This window comes from Lathyrus oleraceus, chromosome 5 (genome assembly GCF_024323335.1).
Source record: "Lathyrus oleraceus cultivar Zhongwan6 chromosome 5, CAAS_Psat_ZW6_1.0, whole genome shotgun sequence".
NCBI lineage: Eukaryota > Viridiplantae > Streptophyta > Magnoliopsida > Fabales > Fabaceae > Lathyrus > Lathyrus oleraceus.
The window spans coordinates 310977886-310999303 of NC_066583.1; the positions used below are offsets into that span (position 1 = coordinate 310977886).

A 21418-nucleotide genomic window follows, 5' to 3' on the forward strand; every position below is an offset into this window, starting at 1 on the left:
TGTGACCGATATTGTATGGTCTGGTCGATCATTAAATGTTGATGACCATAAAGCTTGCCTTCATTTTTACAAATCTACCCAATGCTATGAACTTCCTGTGTCCAAATTTCAACAATCCTTTTTGACAACAGTTGATTTTGACGAATGGTGGGCCACATACCAGAGTCACGCCTTTGCTAGTGACCAATTCCTTCAGAATATGGTTGATTCTCTATCCACCATTGCCAATGACATACCACCTCCGCCACCGTCTGTTACTGCTCTCGGCCACATAATCTAAACTGATAATGTCGATGAAGCCCCCATAAAGGTATATGTTACTACTTTTATTTCCTTTTTTCCTATGGATGTAAAACTGAAAGTTTTTGTTATCAGGGTCGAAAGAGGGTCGTTCCCTCATCTGAACCAGCTTTAGCAAAGCCCTCGAAAAACCAACGGGCGCCATCGACTCCCAATTCGCAGGTATTGTGCATCAATGTCCTCCAGATTTTCTATGTTAACAACTTTCATTACCTCCTTATTTATCTTGCAATTATGGTCCTTGAAGAAGTGCCTTCAGTCAACAACGAGAAGTTCGGCGGTAATGTGCATTCTCATATTTTTCCGACGTCGAAGGCACCATCCAAAACGCCCCCCACTCCTATCCGAAGAAAAAGGCTCAGGCTAAAAAGACTTCGTCGAAGGTTTCTCCTTCGGCTTCGACCCCTGCAATCCAAGATGACTTCGAGAAGGTTTTCGCCCCTCGTGATCCAGAGAGGACTCCTACAGTTTCCCCATCTCCCGTGGTACTTTAGGTATTCATCCATCTTTATCTCAACAAACTTTGGGTTTCTTTTCGTCGTAAGTTCTAATATTTTCATTCCCGAGGAACCTGTGGCCTCTCCAACTCCGGCCGAAACTATGACAGAAGATAGGGCCGACAATCCATCTTCTGACATTGTCTTGAGTCTACAACGGCAAGGTGAGTTCCAGAGTGCCTCACCAGTGGTTCAACAAAATCCTATTTTCCCACCAATTCTAAATCCGTCAAATGTTGTTGACGAAGGTGTGTCCACCAACGTTCTAACTCTGAGTGGCATTAAGATTATCAAACAACGGAACCCCGCAAAGGCCTTTCGGAAACTACAACGACTCCATCATATTTCGTCTGATGTGCCACCTCCGTCTTCGATCGTGGCTCCTTCCTCGGAGCTGAATGATGAGGCCGCTTTCATACTTCAACAACTGAAGACGTCACTTTTCGAGAGCGACTTTTTACTTGCTCTTGAAATAGAAGAAGGGATAGCCCGTGACATCTTCAAATTCCTCGACGCACTTATGCTTCATGATCTTCCTGCCTCGATGGTCAAGTATTTTGTCGAGTTTGAGGCCTTCTTCACTCAATTTGTCAAGGACCTTAACCTTCGTCAAAATTCTGACCTTTAAATCAAGACGAAACTCAACGAAGTGAGGCTTGAATGGGACTCCAGTGAAGCATGTGAGCAAAAACTCAGCGAATTTGAAGCCAAGAAAAAGGAACGCCTCTGTCGACAACAAGCCTTCAACCATCAAATTTTGGACTACCAAGCACAGATAGCCGAACTCAATAGAAATGCTGATGTGGAAGCGTAAAAGGCTTCCTTAGAGACGGCCGAAGAGCTTCCTGCCCAAGAGGTTGTCGATTGCGAAGTCCTGAAGGGAATCTCCCATGGGGAAAAGGCCGTCAAAATTGAGGCCAACATCAAACAACTGCGTGGGAAGAAGATTTTTCTAGATAATATGATTGTTCATGAGATAACCTCTTTTGAGGATTTCAAATCTAGATTTCCCGCCTGATTTTCTTTTGTTTTCATCTTGTAAGGTCCACTGACCATTTTTGTAGTGTCTTTCTAGGTCACTTAAATGATTAATGAATTTAGTCATGTTTGGATTTGGATTTCTTGTATCATAGGTTTATTTTCTTTATATATTTCTCATTTACTCTCAAAACTCTTTGATCCATACCGAGTTCTTGGATCTCATCAGCATTGTTGGTAAACATTCAAATTATCTGAAATGGTCCCTCCCATTTTGGAGACCATTTTCCTAAAGTTTGATCTCTTCGATCCATAGGCAAGATCACTTTCCAAACGTAACCATCCACTGCAAATGTTTTTGCTTTTACCCTTCTGTTGTATACTTTAACCACGCGTTCTTTCTGTCGTGCCAGTGTTTCCATCGGAGCCAATCTTTCTTCGTCCAAATCAACCAGTTCGTCAAACATCAGCTCCCAATATTCTTCCAACTGAAGATCGTTCTGGCGTTGTACTCTGACGGACTGCAAACAAATTTCTACTGGTAATATGGCATCGTGCCCAAATGTTAGTCGAAAAGGCGTCGAATTTGTTGCCTCTTTTGGAGACGTTCGACAAGCCCATAGGATTTGGTCCAAAGTCTTGTGCCAATTTTTCGGCTTTTTGGAAACATGTTTTCTGATTAGACTTAATATCACTTTGTTGGCCGCTTCGACCTGGCCATTTGCTTGTGCATAATAAGGTGTGGAAGTGACTAACCCGAAACCCGTTTCGGTGGAAAACTCTTGCATCTTTTGTCCCAGAAAAACCGACCCTTGATTTTGGTAATGGTTTCTGGGATGCCGAATTGACATATAATATGTTTCTAGATGAATTCGATCACCGCCTCCTGATCTAATTTTACCAGAGGGACAACTTCGATCCACTTAGTAAAGTAGTTTATCCCGACTAGGATGAACTTTTGTTGTTTAGATGAGGTTGGTCGAATCTCACCAATGACATCTAACACCCACCCCCTAAAAGTTCATGGCTTGATAACCGCATGGAACTCACTCATTGGCACGTGTTGAACGCTTGCAAGCATCTGGAATTTCTGGCATCCTTTGGCGAACTCAATACAATCCTTTAACATACTGGGTCAATAAACGCCTTGTCGGAACAAAAACCATTTCATCTTATGGCCTGCATGGTGCGCGCCACGGGCTCCACTATGCACCTCAGATATGGCCAAATATGCTTATGTATTTCCCAGACATTTAAGTAATACTCCTTCTTGTGTTTTCTTCAGCAATTCATTCCCTATCAGCACATAACTCATCACTCTGTATTTGGTTTTCCTGTTAGTACTTTCGACTGGATTCTCTAAATATTCTAAAATTGGTTTTCTCCAATATGAAGGAAACGAATTGTTGACAGTGAAAACTTCGTATCCCCAGGAATTCTCGAACTCAAAATCTTCGAGGCGTTCTTTGTCGGACCCTTAATCACAATTGATACTTCCGTCGAGGATATCTTCCCTTAGTGGTGGTGCATCTGACACCAACTTCTTCCATAGTTTAATAATATCCTGGAGTTTTGACTTAGACATCTTATACCTAGACGCGATCTGGGCTAGATTGTTGGCTTCTTGGTTCTCATCTCTCGGCATATATGTTATGCCGGCAAGCTCAAAGTACTCCAACAGTTGTGTTGTCGTCACAAAATACTTCAACAGATTTTCCTTGATACATTTGTATTCTCATGTGACTTGCTTGGTTACCAACTCCGAATCTCCTCTTATCTCAATTTTGTTGGCTCCTAATTCTTTCAAGATTTGAAGACCGGTTATTAGGGCCTCATACTCAGCCTCATTGTTGGAACATTTTTCGTCGATTCTGCACTTGAACCTTGTCGGAGCATCATGTGGGGATAATATTAATACCCCAACTCTTGTTCCATCTTTGTGGCTCGACCCATCGAAATATAACCTCCACGAGTTTGTGTCAACCATGTTTAGTGAAGGTTCGATCATAGCATGATCCACTATGATATCTGCCACAATTTGGCCCTTCATAGCCTTTAAAGGTTTATACGTCAGAGAAAACTCTGTTAAAGCTAGTGCCCATTTTCCAATTCGGCTATGCAGAAACATATGTTTAATAACATCATAATGAGAAGAGACATACACATCAACTGGTTTTATATATTGCTTTAATTTCATACAGGCAAAGTATAGGCATATGCACAGTTTCTCGATCAGATTGTACCTAGTTTCAGCATCTATTAACATTCTACTAAGGTAATATATGGGTCTTTCGACACTATTATTACCCTCTTGGGCTAACATACTCCCTATAGTTGTATCTGATGCAACAATATACAAACTCATATTTTTTATCCTAATAGGGGGTAACAAAATGGGAGGCTTTATAAGATAACCTTTGATGACTTCGAAAGCCTCTTGTTGTTTCGGTCCCCGGTGAAAATCGCTTTCCTTCTTAAGTTTGAGCAGTGGTGAAAGCACCTTCGTGTTACCACTGATTTAATATGAACCGTCTTAGGAGGTTTATTTTTCCCAACAAAGATTGGAGCTGCTTCTTTGTCAACAGACTCTTGAGATCTAAAATCGCCTTGATTTTGTTTTGATTGATCTCAATGCCTCGTTTGTGTACCACAAACCCCAAGAAATCTCCACCGTGTACACCGAAAGCACATTTTAATGGATTCATCTTCAATATGTATTTTCTCATTCTGTCGAACGAGCATTGAAGGTGATCCAGATGATCTTCTTGTGATGACGATTTTATCACAATGTCGTCAATATACACCCGCATAAATTTTTCAATGAAGTCATGAAATATGGAATTCATAGCTCTTTGATAGGTCTCTCCTGCGTTTTTTAAACCAAACGGCATTACAACACATTCGTATGTCCCCAAAGCTCCAGGGCATCGGAATGCTGTCTTGGGGATATCATCTTCGGCTATAAGAATTTGATTGTAACTAGAATAGCCATCAAGCATGCTCAAATATTCAAACCTGCGGCCGAATCGACCAACATTTCTACCACGGGCATCGAGTATTCATCATGTGATGACGATTTTATCACAATGTCGTCAATATACACCTGCATAAAATTTTCAATGAAGTCATGAAATATGGAATTCATAGCTCTTTGATAGATCGCTCCTGCGTTTTTTAAACCAAACGGCATTACAACCCATTCGTATGTCCCCAAAGCTCCAGGGCATCGGAATGCTGTCTTAGGGATATCATCTTCGGCTATAAGAATTTGATTGTAACTAGAATATCCATCAAGTATGCTCAAATATTCAAACCCTGCGGCCGAATCGACCAGCATTTCTGCCACGGGCATCGAGTATTCATCCTTTGGCGTGGCATTACTCAAATCTCTAAAATTTATATAGATTCTAAGAGTTCCATTTTTCTTAATGACAGGCAGTATATTAGCCAGCCACTCGACGTACCTCGCAGTCCTGATGAAATGACTTTTGAGGAGTCTTTCGATCTCCTGCTTAATTCTCAAGGTGATCTCCGGAGCAAATTATCGGGGGTGTTGCTTCACTGGCCTTTTCCCTTGTTGGATAGGCAATCGACGTTCCACAACGCCTCGATTTAAATCGGGCATTTCGTATCCTAGGCAAAATAGTCTTTGTACTCTGTCAATACTGCAATCAACTTCGCCTTTAATGATGACCCAACCTTGGTGCTTAGGTATGTTGGTCTTTTTTCGACCCCATCTCCTAGATCAATTTCTTCGAGGGAATCTTATGCTTGCATCCTCTGCGACTCATTTGATGGGTTCTTTTTTAATCCCAAAGGCTCATTGCCGTAGATGCAATCAAGCCTCCGGCTTTCTGAAGTTGTTATTTGGTCTTGTCGACCATCTTCCAATTCCTTGGCCTCACATGCCAAGTTTTGAAACCTCTCCTTTTCCAGGATCGACTTCCTCTTGTTTTCAGCCAAATAGGCCAAAATTCGAGCCAAACTTTCTAACTCAATAGTCATCTTCATCAACTGCAAGCCACCCCGTAGGTGGAATTCTCGTCTCCGACACTGTCTCTTCTTCAGCATCCCATATGAAACCATGACCAGGGTCTAAGTTCAAAACGCTACCAGTTTTGATGGAAGTATAGGAACCTGATTCATCATCACATGGTGCTATATTCTCCAAGTGTTGGTCGAAAGATCTCTTTGAACCCCTATCATCGACCCAGTAATAAATTTGGTCGGCCTCAATGTTCTCTATGATGCCGTCTTTGTGCCAGATTATAAGTCTCTGATGAACCGTCAAAGGTACCGCTCCTATCCCATGGTTCCATTCTCGACCCAGGAGTAAATTGAAATTAGCTTTGGAATCTATCACCATGAACATCGTCGAGCGTGTTATTGTGCCCACAACAAGATCGACATAGACAACACCCATTATCTTGTTGGTTTTCCCTTCATAGTTTGATAGAACCATGTTGTGTTGTCGGAGATCATCGTCACCCTTCCCCGTTTTCTTAAATAGAGTATGGGGCATTAGATTGACCGCAGCACCTTCGTCGATAAATACCTTTTTTACTGCTATTCCATCACCCTTATGAACAAAGGCTTTAGATGATACATCATCCCTGGGCTGGGTCTTTCAAACATGGACTTATGTTCCTCCACTATGTCGCTATTCATGATGTAGTAGCACAACGGTTTCTCTCCAACCGTTTCATCTGGCACAAAGTCTTCCTCCGTTTCAGATACTTCGGATACCAGGTCGTATTCAACTGGAAATACTGATACAATGTCGCAGTTTACAATTAAGTCATCACCATAGATGTCATCATTAGTTTCGTCGTACATGTCTTCATCAAACTCCTTGTCGGACTGGGGGAGTATTTAGGCTCTCCTTTCTCTGGTTGAGGGGAATATTCAAGTTCCTCCTCCTTCAATTCATCCACGTCCCTTGGTTTTTCTTCAACCTCTGACAAACATTTCACCCTTAGGGAAGCTACTACTTCTTTCTTCCCCGTCGAGTCGACAGTCATGGCCATGGTTTGGTTGGCCACCATTTTTCCTTATCCCAACCCCAATACCTTTGGTATCTGCCTCTTTTGTCCAGAGGTTTCCACAGGTTTCAAATATGGGGTGGTGACATCCTTTCCAGCTTTTTTATTCCGCTGGTAACGCCTCCATTGCGTCATGGTCATTGGATTATTCCCTTTGTAGTTAGGAGATGCTACTTAGCCTCTTTTCTTCTCTGGAGATGTTGTTTCTTTCTCCAACACTCTCCACTTTGGTTTTTTGCCCCCTTTCTGGTTGACTGACTCTATCCACTTTTCTCGTGGAACGTCGGTCGGAGGGATGAAAGTCTTTGGTCGGGGACATTGAAACTGCCTCCTATATTCTTCGTTTCGTCGAGGTGCTCCATGCTTTTCGAACACGAATCATGGGACGATAGGTTTCTCTTCCTTCAAGGCCTTATTGTCAACCTCCAATATTTCGATGGTTTTCCCGTCGAACACCGCACTGCACTTGGGGCATAACATAGATTTTAACCCATTTACTCTACACTTCTCTTGGAAGTATGATAAACTTTCTTCTGGTTAGGGATAGGCCGACTCCGCTTGATTTTCGGCCTTGTTTCCGAAACTCTCAGTAGTTTCGACCATCAACACTTCAAAAGATTCAGCTAAGGACGCCACATCGGAAGCCTCCATGAGGTCATCAGTAGTCTAGACCATCATGCATTCGAGAGGCTCCGAGTACAAAGCTTCTTCCACCTTCAGAGGGTCAGAGTCCACATTGGTGAGTTTTGTGACCAATGAGATTATGAAATTTACAGAATCCCCTTTTCTTCTTTTGTTCTAGGGGGGTCTTTTAAACCCTGAGGGACGATAATTTGACCGTCTTTTACTAACAGATCAAATATCTGAGTGCACTTAGACATGTCGAGTGTATAAGTCTTAGCTACGTATTTATCTATTTTCTCAGCTTCGACGGGGTTTCTTCCATTCGAAAGCTTTAAAACCTTACACACGTATGAAGGTACGGGCTTAAGTTCCGCCATGTTAACCTTGATTTTGTCGATTAAATCTTTGTCGTTGAAAGAACACCCTTCGACTGTGATATAGGATATTTTTTCTTTCTTATGATATCGACCCGTTTTGGTCTTCTCAGCTTTCAGGCATTCGATGCATCGAACTCTACCAGCCAATTGGGCCATATCTCTAAGATACTGAGTATCCAGCTTTTTCCTTATAGAATAATCTAAACCTCTGGTTGCTATCTTGACTAACTCATGCTCAAGGACTTAAGTAAAACATCATGCTTTCAAAAGTATAAACCTGTTTAGGTACTGATCAACCGACTCAGCAACCTTTCATTTGACGCTGGCTAGTTTTTTAAGGCTAATCTTTCACTGCCCTATGTAAAATTGTTCATGGAACAATCTCTCCAACTGTATCCACGTTTGGAGGTAGCGTTGTGAACCATGTAAACACATTTTTTATAAGAGAGCTTGGGAAGTATTTTAACTTCAAATCCTCATTATTCGCTATGTCTCCATCCCCAGTCTGATACATGGCAACGTGTTCGAAGGTGGACTCCTCAGTATCCCTAGAAAACTTGGTAAATTTTGGGACTTTCCATCCCCTAGGCAATTTTGTCTGCAAGACAAAGTCTGGCAAGGGTGAAGAGTAAGTCGGCCGCTGTAGGCATGGGCTTATTCCATTTTGTACTATGATCCGTTCGACGATATCCTCTAGGTTTTGATCCCCAACGGAGTGCCTCATGTCGAATCTGTCTGACCACATGGTCGGGATCCTGGTTTCTGTTGACCATAACCACGGGGGGCCTTCGTGCCACCCTTGGGATCTGTTCGAACTCCTGATATTCTTGTTCGACCGTATCGTCCGTCATTTCCTCTTGTCGGACCGGTGTCTCCGGTCGAGGAGGAGGCGTTGGATTTTGACAAATCGGCGCCCTTAGAGCCCCTAAAAAGTCTCATATCCTTGTCATTTGAGTTTCAAATTGCTGGTAACTCTGCTTCAAATCTTGGATCAACGGCCTCAGGATGGTGCTCATTTGCTGAGTTAGCATATGTACTATTTCATGGTTACTCTCGTCCATCTGTTGTCTCATAACAGCGACAGAACTCGACGTAAAAGTTGGGACCGACTGGGACGCCAGTCCAAAACCTGGGGGTCGGCCGAATGGGGTTGCCAAAGGTCCTAACCCCTGGTAACGTGGGAATGGAGATGATGATGTTTCTCCAAAAGTCGAACCGAGATTATGCATACTTGCCATAAACTCAGTCGGCATTCCCAATATCATATGCATGGGGACTATAAAGTTGGGCATGTATTGCCCAGAAGTTCCCATTGTTGTTGGTGTCGATGTTTGTGGCTGACACGGTGTCAGAATTGGCCCCACAAATGCTGTCGAAACTGCTGACGCCATGCTGGAACTGACATCAGTCGTCTGTGATGTCGCCATGTCTCCCACCGAAGACGTCTCTTCGTGTGGTCGAGGAGACGTCATTTTTCCACTGCATAGTCGCATACACTAAACACTCTGGGGTCCCACTGGGCGTGCCAATTTGTTTTTCTCCAACAATCTATAGCCTTCCTATCAGAGGGTTACTTGCAGGACCGGCTACAAAGTCATAGACTTAGTGTTGAGTGTATGGTGGTTTAGTTGGCAAAGTCTTTGGAATGTTCAAAAGAAGTGAACATAACTCTTCGTGAGTTGAAAATACAGTAAAGTAAATGCAAATAGAAGACAAATAAAAGTCTGGTAGAAGTAAGCGCAACAAGGTAAAGACAATTTGATAAGTTAAATGACTGATAAATATAAGTGGAAGCAAAAATACATTTTTCGTAGGGAGATAACTCTTTTCTCGTAAACGCTTTGGTACTTCAAGTGCACTTCTACTACAAACGCTAAAAATGCCACCTTTGAAAATAATCCTTATAACTTGCTTAAATACTAATAAAACTTAACCATTGGGAGGTTACGAATCTGTCTTGAGATGACACGTGTCGGCCCACTTCTCCCATGTACGTAAGTAACTACCCATGTTTCGGCCACCCACGATCGCTCATCATCATGGAGAGATATCCTTCGACTTCGACTAGCCCTTTTGATGTCGACCCTGGATTGTCAGATTCCTTGTCGACCTCATATTTCGACGGACTTTCTAATCAACCATGCTTTGCCTTCTTTGACCAAAATTTGTCAGCTAACAGAGAGAGATGTCGGTAGTTATATTACATCAGTTGCTTTATATTGTATTACCTAGCAATTAAAGCATAAGTATGCAGTGTACAAATATTATAAACAAAAGCGATACATCAAAGAGAGAGAATTATGCAGCAAAATCAATAAATCAAAGAGAAATATCAACATTAACTAGTGTATAAAGAGAAGTAACAGGTGCAAAGTCAGAATTTCACACATGATCTGTGGTTCTGATTCATGAAGTGGAGTAATGTTACGAAACTCACTCGGTGGGAAGAGATTGATAGTTTTGCCTCTTCATTTTGGAACCAGTTATTAGGACTAAATGGCTATAAAGCATGTACTATATGAAAGCTAAAGCTGACAGGCTATAAAATAATAGATAATAGGTTGTAACACTACAACATTAGGATCAAAATTGCTGTCACAATTGAGTTTTTGCTGGACAAATTGAAAGAACTCTACAAAAAAAATACTATTAAGGGGCAAGGATTTATCCTAAATAAAAACTGTTAAACTATATCTACCCTCTAAAGTAAAACCAAATAGGAACTAAATTATTCTCTGAAGGTAGTACAACATATAATCACAGTGACAGAAACATCTTAAGTTTACCATGTGATTAGTCAGGGATAATCACAATGGATACCGTATTCTATAAAAATCTAGTGAGAATCTTCTTTTAGTAATCGTGACAGGTAGGATAAACTTATATCATGAAGAGAACTATTAGATGCAACATATTTATGTCAACATGTTTTTACACTGTGAGAATCTTCTTTTAGTAATGGATACCATAGTTTTGACATCATCTTTTAAGCAATATTCATTTTGACAGTTGGAAAGTCATACTAACAGAGTGTAAATTATATGAAAATATACAGACTGCACAACATACATCACAAAACAAAGTCATATTATCATGAAAAAAAATGCACATACAACAACATAGTTTTGGTCTCTATTGATAAGTAAATGAACATCCCAGGGCTCGGCCAAACTGTAAAATGAATGGCACGAGAGATCAAAACCTCGAGGCAATCCCATCGTACTTATAGTTCAACAAAATATCAAAACTTCAACAACACAAGCCAAATCAGTAGAAAATACATTTAGAGATTTCTAAACTGAGTGCACAGGATGGGTAAGAATAAACAACTAGAGGAAATTTGATAAGAATAAACATCTAGGTAAGAATAAACAACTTGACACAGGATGGTCCATTCCCTAGAGGAAATTCAAACAATCTTACCTCATGAGGCACCCAAACATTTCCAAGATTTTAGCAGCATCTTTCATAATAACTTTTGAGCAGCCATGGGGAATCCCATCTTCTCTTCCCCGAAAATTCGCAAAGCCTTAAATCAGATATTGTGTAAAAAATATTGAAATTACATAAGAAGTTTTCTCAACCAAAATATTAGTAGCATTACCTAATCATTATAGAAATTGGTTGCACTTCATTAACATTGGTTGTAGATTTGGCAGAAGTCTCCATGACAAACAAACCATTTTCCGCTGGATATACATGTGCTTCCTGCAATACCAATGAATCAAATGAATAATTCCGTAGGTCCAGAATATGTGATTTTTTCTTATAGGATATTGATTCTATAAATCATGAAACTACCAAGCCCATGGGAGGAGTTGTAGAGAACATTTGTATATGATACAAGATGTAATAACATTCAAAACATTCAAAATTCAATGCTTCAGATCTATACCCCAAGTCCCCTTTTTACCAAGATCTACCACAGGTCTACCACCATGATACCGCATATCGCTGTAAAATCACCGCAAACGTCATAGCCGCCGCCATCTTCCCCATTCCTGCAACACCAACAATCTTAGGTAAAAATAAGAGCATAACCCTAAAAAAAATCGATTTCTATATTTCTGTAAACCGTCCTATAACCTGGTTGTTTTTATTAAAAAAAGAAGAAGAGAAGAAAGTAGAATAGGAAGACAGAGGCAGTGGAAGAGAAAATATATCATTTTCGGAAAAAAAAGTAAAACACAAAACACATAGAGAATATGAAGAAACGCGAGGAAGAAAACTGTTTTTCGAAGAAAAAAAATCAAACAACATTACAAACAAAATGCAGAACGACGAGGAAGATATGATTTTTCGAGTAAGAAGGAGAAAGAAGATGAAGAAAGAGGAGGAAGAAGGTGAGAGTAGAAGGATAGGAAACATACTTGTTGAAGAAGGAAAGAGAAGAAGCTGAATGGGAAAGTGAAAACATAGAGTTTGGGGAAAGAAGGAAAAGTAATTTCTGAGATGTAATATGAGAAAAAGGAAATGGGTGACAGGACAACAAATTTTGTCATACGTTTTCAATTGATTTTGAACAAAAAAGCAAACTAATGAGTTGAACAAAAGTCAAAACATACTAAAACATGGCTAACTTGACCAACTAAGTTGATTGTAAAGCAAACTTGGTTCAATAAAGTAAATTTTGGACCATATTTGTCCTCATTTTGATGAAATGACAGAATTTTAGATTGGGGCAAAGTTGAATTTTCAACGTCTTATTTTCTTATTATTATAGATATTAAGATATTTTGTTTTCCGTCCCATTAACTTTGTTGAGTTACATTTATCTATTCAAAAAAAACTTATTATTTTATTTTCTAACTTTATAATATTTCAGTTTCCATTTTATAATGCTTTTGTAGATAGTTTCATTCTTCAATTAAAATCTCCACACACTCTCACTTTAACTCTACTCTTATTTTCTCATTAATTTATCCAAAAAAAAATCATTTTATTATAACAACGTAAATTATTTTTTAATATCTTCCTCTTAAGATTACATAATTTTATTTTTGTCATCAACATACACAAGTTTGTAGAAATATTTTGTTTGTTTGTTTGGTGTTTGGTAGCAAAACAATTATTTAAAATAAAATTCATTTAAGAGTTTAGTAAGAGTACTGTAATCTGCAATCCTACGAGGGATGTTTGATTGAATGATTCTTTATAGTGAAATATTTAGTAATGTTAGTAATTAAAAAAATAATCTTGAATATTTTTAGAATATATAAATTTGAAGTAAATAATTATAATTTTTAAAAGCTTGTATGTATTTGGCGTTTGTATGGTTCTTATAATAATGTATTTTGTAAATATTCTTAATATTTTTTATACAAAATATCTATTAACTTTAGTCTCCACTAAAGAATATTTCTGCAGTTGGATATTGCATTATTGTTGTATGTATATCTACCAAAGGAAAAATACACACATGTCTTATTATGTATAGTCAATAATATAGTGCTACTTTGTAAATGTCACTAACTAGACAGTTATTAATTTCATGTGTATCTTATTTCAAAATTTAATCATTCCATGAGAAGCAACCAAAATATGTCAGATTAATTTGGATATGTAGGAGTGCCAAAGAGCATCAGGACCCCGCGAAACATTTGATATGATCGGAATATATAGCTAGGATAATTAATTTCCCTTGATTTAATGATGATTTACTTGACTTTCTAATCACAATAATAATACCAAAATTTCTTAATTAAGAGCTGTCATGAATGAACAACCATGGCATCTCATATATTATAGCTAAGACTAAAAATTAAATTTAGATTGCAAAGGAAAAATGCATAAAATTAAATTCTTAATTTCTTCATTAAAACAATTTAACATTATAGTATGTATAATTAGAGTTTACAACCATGAGCCTCTTTTAAAAATAACACTAAAATATTAAGATAAAGTAACTGGACCTCTTAATAAGGACACAAGTCTTTAAGTTTAACAAATCTTTTTTTAATGGGCTTATTGGACTACACATTTGTCTTATCAATAATCAACCAAGACTAAAACTTAGATCTAGCTTGCAAAGGAAAAATATATAAAAACAAACTTTTGAATTTTCATTAAAGGAACACAACTTGGATATTACAATACAAATGGCTGTTTAGTAACCATAATGGGTCATGAACCTCTTTTAGAAACAACACTAAAATATTAAGATAAAGTAAAATAATAATTGCACCCCTTTAATAAGAATAAAGTTTTTAACACAAACATATATTTTTCTTTCTAGTGGGCTTATTTGACTGCACATTTGTCTTCATATTAACACTTATATGTCCATTGAGGACCTTGTCCTCAAGGTTCACTTTAGAGGTGACATGTGTTGGCTTAAGATTTGGGGTCTTTGAATGGACTTTTGTTTTGGGCATTTTCAGCGATAATCCAATAGGGAGACATGGCAGAAAAATCAATAAATGAGAGTGATTTGTGGGGAAAAAAAAGGTAAATCCAATGGTGATGGTGTAATTTCCGTTTTCAATGGAGATTGAAACATGACATTGTCTGAAAAGGTGGGATAACGAGAATCTAGCGGTTTGATAAAGATAAAAGAGGTGAAGGATAATGGCATGCCTTTGCTTACTAATTGTGACCATGTCAACTGCCTTTGAGGTAAGTCAACTTGTTGGTTATATTAGTCTATTTCAGGTTTAAGATTTTATTATGTCTTATTAATTTAGTTCTTATTTATGATATTTGTTGATTTGTCTATGTTCTTATGTAGTGTTGGATATACGAGTATTTCCCGTCTATTTGTGACAAGTGGCTTACTCCTACCACTGTTGGCTCTCCACATACCAAGAGATGGAAGGTCAGGCATTCACACCCAGGTGGTCTTCTGGAGTACAAGTGGAGGATCAATGTGTTGGTGTAAGCCCTAGAGGTCAATACTTTTGGTACTTGTATCAAATTATTTATTAATAATAAAAGGCTTTTTCTTTATTATGTTTGTTTAATAAAGTCCCTAGAATAGCTAGTCCGTTTAATGTATCAAGTGTGACTTAATCATGAGATCACATTAAACATAAGGACAATATTCTTAAAGTATCTGTAGTCGAGCTTTATTATGAAGTGGGATAACATTAAAGCATTAAGACTATTATGTATATAAACTGATGATCACATCTCATGGATCATGGATAAGGAGTTATCAAGTCTTAAACATAGGTATGAATATTAAGAGTAATATTTATACTGGATTGACCCGCTATGAGAATACTATATAGAATGTTATGCAAAGTGTCATAAGTTATTCTCATGGTGATAATGGTGTATACCACCACTCTTCGACCTGAAACCACTATGGACCCTAGATGTAGAGTCGAGTGCCTTATTGCTGATCAAACATTGTCCGTAACTGGATGACCATAAAGACAGTTGATGGGTACTCCGCGAAGCATGCTGAGGGACATGAGTGACCTAGATGGAATTTGCCCATCCTACGTAACAGGATAAATGTCTATGGGTCCAATATTGAACTGGACAAGGATGACACGGTCTATGCCTTGTGTTCAATATAGACATAAGGGCAAAAGGATAATTGCACACATAAGTATTATCACAAAAGGATTTGTCAGATCATATGACATTTTCGTGTCTTGGGTAGCAGTGATGTGTTGCTAGATACCGCTTACTGTTTATTATGTTAAATACGTGATTTAATATAATTGCCAATGCCGCGAAAACCTACAGGGTCACACACAAAAGGACAAATTGATCAAAGATAGAGTAACTAAGGAACACCGTAAGGTACGATGCACTTAAGTGAATTGTAGAACATCGTAAGGTACAATGTACTTAAGTAGAATACGAAATATGGTAAGGTGCCACGCGCTTAAGTGATTTTGGCATAATATAAGATATGGGCCACATACACTTAAGTGGGTTTTTTAGCTTGCAGCCCACACAAGTGGTTCTATAAATAGAACCCTTGTGCAGAAACATTTGAGTAGTCGCAATTTCGTTTCTCTCTCTCCCTCTTTCACTCAAAGCCTTCATTTGTAGCAGCTAGCACTGAGATTGAAGGAATTCGTTCGTGTGGACTAAGTAGATGCGTTGTCATTGTTCAACGTTTGTGATCGCTCCGTAGATCTGCATCAAAGGTTTCAATCACCATAAGAGGTAACGATTCTATCATTGATCATGCCCATTCGTAAGGATCACTAAAGGAGAAATTTTTAAATTCCGCTGCATTTTCGATTGCCCTTCTCCTTCAGTGGTATCAGAGCCACTTACGAAAACATGCATCTGATAGCTATTTATTTTTTGTATTTTCTGTATTAGTACGATTAAAAGACAGAATAAATCAAAGAATAAATGAGTAATTAAATTTGGCATCATGTGTGTACGATTTGGATGATTGATGTTGACTATACTTCGAAATCCGATGTTAGTATGGTGAAGCAGCGATACATCGATCGTCCATAGGTTACGCAATTGAGATCGACCAAGTTATATATATGATATAAGTAATCCTTATGCAAAATACGGTATATATGATATATTATTTCTGTTTCGTTCATTCAAACACTTAATGGTTATTTTCCTTTGAGCGATCAATGGTCATTTGCTTCTTGATCTGACATTAGTATGGTGAAGCAATGACGTGTTGATCAATCATATTGAATTAACAATCGAGGTGTGTTTGACGGTCTGAAATTGGTGCATTAGGGTTAATGACGGCACAAGGGTTGTGCTGTCAAAGAGTTATGTGATTAGGGTTGTGACTGCGCAAGAGTTGTGCTTTAAAGTATCAAGTGTTGATGCGAAAAACGACGTCGATTTCAAATGAATTGTTCATTAAAATTTTGCGTCGGAGCGCTTCCCCTAACAATCCCTCAAGGGGGCGCTGTCCCCTTGACCCCCGTCCGCTGACCGGGCAGCGGACTCTCGGCTAACTCTACGTAGTGTGATTGGTCGCTAAAATTTTATTTGGTTTTAATTAATTAACAGAATTTAAATTAATAATAATAATGTGTTTATTATTATTGTCTTGTGGTGATCGGTTATGGGCCTTAGTTTTTTTATTTTGTTTTGGGATTTTAAAATACGACTTGCGCGCCGTGCCTCTATTTTAATCTCTTAATGTAACTTATTTTCTCATCTCACTCCCTCGTATGTAAAACGAGTTTCTTTTATGTAATGTAATGTTATGAAGAAAGAGAAGAATACAATATCAAAGGAGGACAACCTTGAAGATCTTGCTTGGAGAAGCTTAAATCGTTATTAGGTTAGCTTAAGTTCTCTCATTGGCTTGGGAGAACAATTGCGCTAAGGGCCATAACTGTTTCATTATGTATGTTGATGCATGTGAATTTATGTTGATGCATGCGAGAGACAATTTATATGATAAATAAGCCGGTGAGATCAGAATAATTGCAAATTCCCTCAAATTAAATATTAAGTTTATGTTTTCCAAGTTTTAGCACTCATCAAGACTAGTATCGAATAATGTAGGTTTCGCCTACGCGAGGTGCATGTTCTATATTAGTAAGGTGAGATGGGATAATTGTAATATCCAATTGCTAAAACAATGGGTCAAACTTAACTAAACAAATTATAATAAGATTATATATGTTTAGAAGCAAGAGTTGGAAATGATCCATGTGATGGATTGGAATAAGGAGTTATTCACCCAACTAAAATATTCGAAAGTTGTATTAGATACAATTGGAAGGAGTTCCTACCTAAATAACCTAGTTTTGTGTAATCCGCCTACGCGGACTTAAAACAAAGTGAAATGTGGATCTCGACCCACTAGAAAATCTTCCAACGAGATTTTCCGAATCAAATGGTGAGGGTCATTTGTTTTGAGTAAAATAGTGGGAGCATATTTAATTAAAGGCCTAATTAAATATGTTATTAATACTTATATTTTCATTATTTTCATGTAGATTACCATGACAACAAAACCCTCTAACAACATTTTGCGATCAATCCTTGACAAGGAAAAATTGTCTGGGACAAATTTTCTGGATTGTCACCGAAATCTGAGGATTATCCTCAAACATGATAGAAAGTTGTATGTCTTGGAGAAACCTGTTCCTGAAGAGGAACCTCATAGTTCTGCACTTAAGGCAGAAAGAGATGCTTATAAGAAGCATGTCGATGATGCCAATGAAACTGTTTGCCTCATGCTAGCTACCATGAACTCAGAGTTGCAAAAGCAACATGAGAACATGGCAACGTTCGATATGATCAAACACCTGAAGATGCTCTATCAAGAGCAAGCAAGGCATGAAAGGTTTGAAGTTTCAAAAGCCCTTTTTCAAGGCAAGTTAGCTGAGGGAGTCCATATAGGTCCCCATGTGCTCAAGATGATTGGGTATGTGGAGAACCTTGAGAGGTTGGGTTTTCCCCTCGGAAAGGAACTTGCGACTGATTTGATCTTGCAATCGTTGGCAGGTAGATTCAGCCAATTTGTCCTTAATTTCAATATGAATGATATGGACAAATCTCTTCCTGGACTGCTAGCCATGTTAAGAAATGTTGAGCAGAATCTGAAGTCAAAAGGGAAGTCCATTCTGATGATCGGAAATGGAAAGAGACAGAACAAAAGACCCACCAAGCAGGGTGATAAAGGGAATGGCAAGGAAGTTGCCAAACCCAAACTCACTATTCCTGCTTTGAAGCCTAGTGGAGGCATAGCAAAGGAAAGCACCTGCTTCCATTGCGGTAAGACCGGACACTGGAAGAGAAACTGCCCAAAGTACCTGGAAGATAAGAAGAAGGGAGTAGAGACCTCAACTTCAGGTATTTTTGTTATTGAAATTAATTTATCTACTTATGCATCATGGGTATTAGATACTGGATGCGGTTCTCACATTTGTATCAATGTGCAGGGGCTAAAAGGGGTAGAGATTTGGCAAAAGGTGAAGTTAACCTACGAGTTGGCAATGGAGCAAAGGTTGCTGCTTTAGCCGTAGGAATTTATGTATTGACTTTACCTAGTGGTTTAGTAATTCAGTTAGAGAACTGTTATTATGTACCTGCAATTAGCAGGAATATTATTTATGTTTCTTGTTTGGACAAATTTGGTTTTTCATTTATAATAAAGAATAATTGTTGCTCAATTTTTTTGAATGATATATTCTATGCTACTGCACAAATGAACAATGGACTATATGTCCTTGATCTTGAAATGCCTATTTATAACATTAATACTAAAAGGATGAAACCTAATGAGTTAAATCCAACTTACCTTTGGCATTGTCGATTAGGCCACATAAATGAGAAACGCATTTCCAAACTCCAAAAAGATGGACTCTTGGACTCTTTTGATTATGAATCATATGAGACATGCAAATCTTGTTTAATTGGAAAGATGACAAAGTCTCCATTCACAGGAAAAGGTGAAAGAGCTAAAGATCTTTTGACCCTCATACATACTGATGTATGTGGACCACTAAACATACCAGCCAGAGGAGGTTTTCAGTACTTTATCACATTTACTAATGATTTTAGTAGATATGGTTATGTGTATTTAATGAAACACAAATTAGAGTCCTTTGAAAAGTTCAAGGAATTCAAGAATGAAGTACAAAACCAACTAGGTAAGAATATTAAAACTCTTCGATCAGATCGAGGTGGTGAGTATTTAAGCCTAGAGTTTGATGACCATCTGAAAGAGTGTGGGATCTTATCCCAACTTACTCCTCCTAGAACACCCCAATGGAACAGTGTATCTGAGAGAAGAAATCGAACCTTGTTAGACATGGTCCGATCCATGATGAGTCACGCCGATCTTCCAAACTCCTTTTGGGGACATGCACTATTGACAGCAGCTTACTGTAACACCTCAAAATTTGCCCTCCTCTCTTGGGACTAGCATAACATATTTGCATATCATTTTAGGTCATTAGGCATTGCATATTGCATATCATGTGGTTACATGGTGCAAGTCATTCTCTCAAGTCTTGATCAGGAGATGAAGAGGTCATGGTGCAAGCTAGGGTTTCATTGGACTGGTCAGCAATCATCTGAGGATGTGGAGGTCCAAATTAGGGTTTCATGATTCTCAAAAGATATTGGTCTTCATCTTGATTGAAGTGATACATCATCATCATCATGGTTTGTCATCATCAAGTGTTTGAAGCATGTTCCTTGAGATTAGGGTTTTGACCACTGGTCAACCCTAATCAATTGCATTGGGCCAATCAGGGCATGGCTAGGAGATGGGGTCTATGATGGATATGGGGATCATCACATGATTTTATTGTGCATATTGAGGCTAGGGTTTCATCCTTGAGCCATTTCATCAGAAGATTGGGGCTCAGATTGATCAATGCCTGGCCAAATTCATCTATCAGTTGAAAGAGTCAACTGTGGTCAGCTGTGCATGATTTGATGGTTTTGGAGGTGAAAATGAGTTGAATACACTTCATTCATGTTGAAACAAGTGTTATTTGACATGTCAAAGCTCAAGAATGAAGAAAATAAAGTCAGGACAAAAACTGCCAAAAATAGAAAGTGACTTGTAATGGAAGTTTCCAAAAATGGAAAGTTTTTGACCACAAAATTACATGTCCAAGGAAGCTTCAAATGAAAATTTGTTCAACATGAAAGTTGTAGATCTTGGTCTCACCTTTCCAAAAAGTCCAAGAACTTGAATTTCCCATGTATGGTTGGCAAGTTATGGTCCATTCAATTTCAAAAATGACCCATAATCAGAGGGGCATAACTTCCACATGGAGTGTCCAAATTGAGTGATCTTTTTATGTGCAAACTCCATTTGACATGTACTTTCATGGTGCATAATTGGAATTCATCAAAAATGGTCAATGCAAAAAGTCAATTTTCAGGTGTATAGTTAAAAATCCAGGGGCAAAATGGTCCAAGTTGAGAAATAATGGGAATTTTGGAATGGGGATTTTTGCAACACCTCACAAATGACAATTAGAGATGGTTTGAATGGTCATAAACATTCAAGGTGCAATATTTGAACAATTCATTTTTGAACTTGCACTTGAAAAACCTGAAAAAAGGCGACTTGGGCAAAAAAGGGTAACCCGGTGGACTGAAAACCCGAAAGGGCGGTCCAGGCAAAAGAGGGATTGAAACGAACAACTGCGTCTAGTATGATCGTTTGCGCTTTGGTTAAAGCATCATGGATAATGCCTGGTAGGGATCAGTCAGAAACGTCTTGTTCAGAAGGCAGAAAGCACGGAGAGTCTGAGGACATATGGGGTGTAACCGAGTTGGAACTTGATGAGATTGCGGGTTTCACATTGCCATTAGGATAGATTTTTCCTTTTGAGTGCAATTACCTCTTTTCATGAATTGCTTCCTTTTGTATTGCTCATTTGAGCCACACTTTTCAAATCAATAAAATGCATATTCAGTCAAATAATTTTGTTGTTTGTTTTCATTACCGCTTTGATTGCAAAAACATCCGATTATTTTGATAAAGAATCTTGCATTTTAAGACATACAGGTTCCTTCCAATGCATGTTTATAAGATTGAAAACTTGAAATCTTATTTGGAAGGTTGAGTGACCCAAGTGTTGAAATCTTGACACGCCTGGGACACGGTTTTATCTAACGATCTGTTTTGCAGGAACTGTTAGATATTCTTCACTCACTTGCAGGTTGTGATGTG

The 21418-nt window shown here is 38.4% G+C and overlaps 1 protein-coding gene across 1 annotated transcript; it reads right to left on the minus strand.

Moving 5' to 3' along the window:
* Positions 1-2020: 2020 nt before the first annotated feature.
* LOC127080374 (uncharacterized) lies at positions 2021-2626 on the minus strand. Its single transcript, XM_051020697.1, has one exon. It carries the CDS (start codon positions 2624-2626, stop codon positions 2021-2023), a length of 606 nt encoding a protein of 201 aa, XP_050876654.1.
* Positions 2627-21418: the final 18792 nt, after the last annotated feature.

Coding starts and splice junctions, on each gene's coding strand:
- LOC127080374 (XM_051020697.1), bottom strand. CDS start 2,626: ATGTCAATTCGGCATCCCAGAAACCATTACCAAAATCAAGGGTCGGTT.